The sequence below is a fragment of the Gymnodraco acuticeps genome, unplaced genomic scaffold (assembly GCF_902827175.1).
Source record: "Gymnodraco acuticeps unplaced genomic scaffold, fGymAcu1.1, whole genome shotgun sequence".
NCBI lineage: Eukaryota > Metazoa > Chordata > Actinopteri > Perciformes > Bathydraconidae > Gymnodraco > Gymnodraco acuticeps.
This window is the reverse complement of record NW_022991180.1, coordinates 1792469-1798488: the sequence shown is the minus strand read 5'-3', so window position 1 is coordinate 1798488 and position 6020 is coordinate 1792469. Positions and strand designations below refer to the sequence as shown.

General features: G+C 40.9%; 1 protein-coding gene across 1 annotated transcript; it reads right to left on the bottom strand.

Moving 5' to 3' along the window:
* Positions 1-2195: 2195 nt before the first annotated feature.
* Positions 2196-6020, bottom strand: six3a (SIX homeobox 3a). The gene is made up of 2 exons (XM_034237688.1): positions 4956-6020; positions 2196-3157 (listed from the first exon to the last, which is right to left on the bottom strand). The coding sequence occupies exons 1-2, from the start codon at positions 5645-5647 to the stop codon at positions 2965-2967; spliced, it is 885 nt and encodes a 294-aa protein (XP_034093579.1). The 5' UTR covers positions 5648-6020; the 3' UTR covers positions 2196-2964.

The window sequence follows — 6020 nt, the reverse complement described above, 5'->3', positions numbered from 1 at the left end:
GTATTCATGAGTCCCTATCCGTAGCTCCATCTCTCAGATAGAGATAATCCTCGTGTCCTCCTTTGCCGATAAAAAAATGCTCTTCAGTTTACGATTAATTTAATCTCAATCATAGCCGGGACTTGTCGCTGCCAATAAAACTTGTGGAGTGCGTAAATGGAGAGGTGGGGGTGATAAGGGTCTGCGACGGTGCCATGGCCCCTCGGTGCTCTTGATAGGGCATATCTGTCTCTGGCAGGCCGATTTAAGACCCGGAATGGGTTTAAAATATGATACAGATTTACCTCATCTGCAGCCCATTGTTAATGAGGGAGTTTGTTTCAGCAGCAGGAGCTGAGCTTTGCGTTTGTCTGCATTATGGCCTTGGTTATTTCAGGATCACAGGCCTATTCAGTGCTGTGGCTGAAGCTTTTGACACACTTGTTTTTGTGTTTTGATTGGTATCCGTGTGCGAGAGATTTATGCATGCGGATAGCTTATGCGCATCCAGTGGAGACTGATAACATGTATGGTTAAAAAACATAATCCATAGTTAGATCTACAGCAGAGTCTATTTTTATAACCATCTAAAATCAACTTTGGTCAACTAAAGTTAGATTTACAGTATAAATTAGATACAAATATACTAACAAAATATAGTTTTATGAGTTATAATGAATGTTATGGTTGTTTTTAGACACCCGTTCTCAAAGCCTGCTTTGTTAAAAACCTGTAGATTAACAAATGAAACTAATTACGCACGCTTCCGTGAGATTTGGTTTCTTGTTCCCTATTCTCAATGTTAAATACTCCCTTTTAGCCTTTATTGTGTGCGCATTTATACGCTTAATAGCTTTATAAGCTTTCAGACTTTGCACAAAATTGCCAAACATCTGGTATTAACATCCTGACCACAGTAGGCCGAGAGGACCTTTGTTACACTTTTTTGAGACTGCTACATTTCAGTTGTGTTATTAAATTGACAGGGAGAAATCCTTATTGAAAATATCTTAAGCTTTACACTACTGATTTCACCACGGTAGTTTTTTTCTCCAGTGTTCAGGTTCTAACAGTTGTGGGGGTCCCTAAACTAAACAGCAGCCTATGCCCTTTCTCTGGCTAAAATCATGAAAACACTCGATGCGTAACACAGAGTTTACTCCAGTTTTTACAGCACCGTATTTACATGCAAGATCCTCAGAGCTGCTTTTAGGAAGCATACATATATGAGCAAGTGTTTCCACCAAAACTACAGTCCCTGCAACAGTGTCCTGTAGCAAATCTGCTCTAGTCTGCAGCATAATTGGTTGGGGATTTAGATGGAAAGGGACTGCTGGAGAGAAAGCCTTTTTTTGGAGGGGGAAATGGTTCTCGTCCGAGGAAGAAAAGCTCTTTTCAGCGGGCCACAATGGGAGATTGGGACAGGGGAGGAGTCCCATCGTGATTAGCCCATTTAATGGCGCGTTTACTTAATTTCTGTATTCACTAGCAACGGTAAACAAAAGGGGAAATAGCACTCACATTTTTAAGTGCTGCATGACGTTGACGTTTGCCAGAATGTGTGTAGTATACAGAAGCAGTCATATAGGGCTTTTCTACCTACATCACATTATAAACCGGGGCAGTAAATTAGGAAAGTATGACGTATGGCAAATAAAATCTAAAACATTTTAATTACAGCATTAATTTGCGTTTTGTAAAAGACCTAAACAGTTTACACCAATATGATGAATAGTCTTAAAAACCCGAGTCAACTTCCGGAAATAAACTCTTTTTAGTTGAGTTCAGCCCGTTTGGTGCATAATTTAGTCCGGGACCGCATAAACCATGATGAGCCTTAATTCTTCCACAATCCAATAATGACCCAATATGAACATGTGTTTAGCCAATTATTAATGTCCTTATCCGTAATCGGATGGAGAGACAGACATCATGCGAAAAGGTATAGCAAATTGAATACTGTATTTGATTTAAAAATGAATGGTACATTAACATAATAACCACGCAAGAAAGAAACATTGAATAGGCTAATGTAAATAAGCGCTTTGAGCGACCCTGGGGCGGAAGAGAGGAGAGGAGGGGGCAGCCTGAATAAATGAAGTAATAACAAGTAATTCCACTTTTCATATTATTTTTTCTTTGCAGAAATATGACTGGTAACATATGTCATCATCAACCCCCCCAAAACAACAAAAACGCCTAGAGCACTTCAGTTATAAGTTTTGACAAATATTTTATGTAGGAACACCAAGTCAAGAAAAGTGAGGAAGGGATAGAAAAGAGGATGAGACGGGGAGAGCAATAATTATGTACAAGCATATTTCTACACGTATATTACAGACCGGGAAAATGATCGCATTATTTGAGATATACATAATTCAATATAAAATTTTGAAAATAAAAATAAAAATCTGATACAGTTACACACAATTCCGTTTGACATTTTTTTGACCATGTACCCCACACAGGCAGTGACAGAAGTGTATTTTAAAAAAGGTGCTTACGACTTAAAATGATTGTCTGATGAACACAAAGTAAAAACAGGATTGCATCTTGTCTGCATGGCCGTCATCATCATCATCAGCACTTGGACTAAAAACGGAGATGAGGAGAAAAATAAAAAAGCGACGAGGACAGCAAGACGATCTGTTTTTATTCCCTCTGATCGATGTTCCCGATGGAGAATCTTGCATTCAGGTTATTCTTCCCTGATTACAAAATAAAAAATAAAAAGACATCATGCAGTCTAGTGGTGGTGGTAGTGTGGGGGTATGGCGAGGAGGGGGAGGCGTGGGTCCTTTGAAAGCGCTTTTTAATAAAAAAAAAAACCGACGTGCTTTTATCTCTTTTTATTTTAATATTTATATGAATCGGTCCTTTTTTCATCCGCGATATTTCATAAGTCTTTTTTTTCTTCCTCTCAGGTCCATTTTCCCTGTAAATATTTCTCTTTTTGTTTGTTTTTGTGTGTTTTTTTTCTGCGTATCATACATCGCACTCCGAGTCGCTGGATGTGACGGACAGAATGGACGTCCCAGTATCAACTCTCTCTGCCATACTGGAAACGCTGGTGGTCGGACTGGCCGCGGTTGAGGGCGACTCTGCCGAGCTTCGAGGGGTGAGGCCGGCCTCTGACAGGGACCTCATACCGCTCGGTCCTATTGCTTGGTGTTGGAGCCTGGAGAAGAAAAGAGACAAGGAGGGGAGGGGAAAAGAAGGGGAAAAAATGAGAGAAATGGCAATTAGACCTGAGAATGTCCCCCTTACCCTCCTCCTCCTCCTGCAAAATAGGGGTTCAAACTCGCCTTTCTTTCCCCCTGCCGGCCCCAGCCATGCATGCATGGTTTTATCAAATAGGCCAGCTTTCAGGGGACAAAACACAGCACTATTTAGACTACCAAATGTTGGAAGAATTGTAATGGGTTTTTTCTTTTTCTTTTTACAGGAGTGTGCATGTTCAACGCGCGAGTCAGCAATCTGGGATTTAAAGTAGGCTACATGTCATATCACTGCAGAGAAAAATAAGCTTTAAATCCAACTTCAGCAAAACAGTTTTAAGGCATGCTTCACAACAACAGTCTAGTTGTTTTTCCTGCTTCTTCACCATTCGCTCTACATTTCTTATGTTTCCTCAATGCTGCACATTTTTATTTATATTAGAAAGCCACACAACTCTGCCGTTTTATAACCAAAGTATTATTATCTGTTGGAAAAAAATATACGCCTTGGTGTCAAAATGTCATGAGGCTTTGACACAGATGTATTTCAGTCTAATGGAACAGTATGAATGAGTGACGTGGAGATCCAGGTTACTCCAATCATCCTAAATGTTTATCTCCAATCCACTCATGATAATAACTCCATCACGGCGGGATAATATCAGGCTGGAAATATATCTATTCATTTAGCAAAAAGATTAGAATAGTGTTCATATGGCTTAGTATACTCCGAGGTATTTTCTAATCAATTATGGCATTTCAATGGAATGATACCACACTTAATGTTATGAATACAGCCTATGTCTTCAAATGCTTTTCAATACGCATGCTCATTTTAGTCAAGTAATATCCATAATATCTCTATTATCCTTTGAGATAATCCTCTTCAACAATGCTAAGTAAAATGTGATGTTAAGATAATAAACGCACCAGATAAATGCAGCCACTATACGCTGTGTTGCTTAAATATATTATTTAAAAGCTTTAGCAGCAAACTAAACAATATTTAAAAATATTTGCAAAACATGACAATTCTAAATAAATTTAAAGGTACAGAAAAATACTATTTTACGTTTGACTAAACTAATCCAGTCATGTTTATTTTATAAATTGTACTTTTTCTAATTAAAAATAATTAAAATGATTGTGTACACTAGTATCATTTAAATAGTGGCTATACTATAAATAAGGGAACTCGAGTAATGGTTATTTAAATATAATTTCAGCACTTTTTGGCATTTATTACGACACTTTCCCTCCTACGGTAAACATAAACAAGCTGTTTAGGCAAAAATAGCCTCTTCAGTTTAACACCAATCTAGTTTGTGATTATGTTATTGTTATTATTATTGTATTAGTCCGATGTATTTAAAAACTAAAACATATTTGCTTTGGTCGTTCTGAAAAATAATTTTCTTACCAAAATACCACAAAGTTAAATTCTACATCTGCCAAAAATGTTTTTCGAAGCTATTCTAAATGGAAAAAAAACTAATTGTATTTTTAAAAGACAGCTTTGGATAAAAACAACAGCATTTATTGTGTTTTCGATGTTCATCCTGATTTCACTTCATAACAAAAATGTCGCCGCAGCCTGCTCCCTCCCCCTGCAGACAGTCTCGTCATTTTGTTAGTCTGTCTGTCCGCAAATATAACTAAATCTTTCATAAAATCTCACATGTTTCTATTGAATGTATAACCTTTAAAACAACTTTAGAACATCGCTGTGTTGGACAGTTAGGATAAAAAATAACCAACCTGTTTTTGGCTGCCGCGGCTCTGTCTCGTTGCCTCCGGTTTTTAAACCAGTTTCCGACCTGTGTAGGAGTGAGTCCAGTGGCTTGCGCCAGTTCCCTTTTCTTGCTGGGGTTGGGATATGGGTCCTGAAGGTACCACTCCCTCAGCAGGCTCCGTGTCCGCTCTTTGAAACAGTGCGTCTTCTGCTCGCCGTCCCAGATGGTCCGAGGCAGCGGAAACTTCTTCCGCACCCGGTACTTATCGACCGGTCCGAGGGGGCGACCGCGGAGCTTCTCGGCCTCCTGATAGTGTGCTTCCAGCCACATGGCCTGCAGTTTGCCGTGCGAGTCCTTGGTGAACTTGTGGTTCTCCAGGATGTGGTAGAGGTCTCTGAAATTCCCCGTGTGGAACGCCACTACGGATCGGGCGCGCAGGATGGACTCGTGCTTGTTGATCGCCTCGCATGCTCCCGGAGCCACCGGCAGGGACCAGAGGAAGCGGCCCAGCCGCTCGATGTCCCCGGTCTCCTCCAGCGTCTCACAGACGCTCGCCACCTGCTCCGGGGAGAAGTTGAGGGTCGGTAGCTGAAACATGGACAAGTCTTCTGGAGACCTGGTGGTGGGAGCGCTGTTCGCCAATAGCACAGGGCGATCAGCGAAGTTTGGCAGGAAGAAATGGGAGGGATAAAGCTCTAAAGGGGATCTGAAAACCATGGAAATGACCTGAGAGAGAAAGAAAATTATCGAGAAAAAGGAAAACCGCAAAAATACGGCCAGTAAAAAAGATTGAATGATTCAATGGCTATCGCCTAATGACACCAGCCTCATAATATCTCCCCCCTAAATCCGCCGTTGAGTGTAGCATTGAAACATTTTGTTTCCCTTTTCTATTGGTCTTCTTGGTGTCGTTGTAGCGTTGTCATGGCAGCCCTGCCAATCACTGTCAAGCGTGCCAATCATTAGCCAGTACGTAGCGCGAGGCTTTCACCACTTGTGCAGCACGCACGGGGGGTTATCAGAGTCTCGGATCTCCACAGCAACCCTCCCACCGCACCGCGCGCATCAGGCACAAGCCAATGCTCGCCTA

Coding starts and splice junctions, on each gene's coding strand:
- six3a (XM_034237688.1), bottom strand. CDS start 5,647: ATGGTTTTCAGATCCCCTTTAGAGCTTTATCCCTCCCATTTCTTCCTG. Junction 3,158..4,955: donor GCCGCGGCAGCCAAAAACAG/GTTGGTTATTTT, acceptor TTTCTTCTCCAG/GCTCCAACACCAAGCAATAG.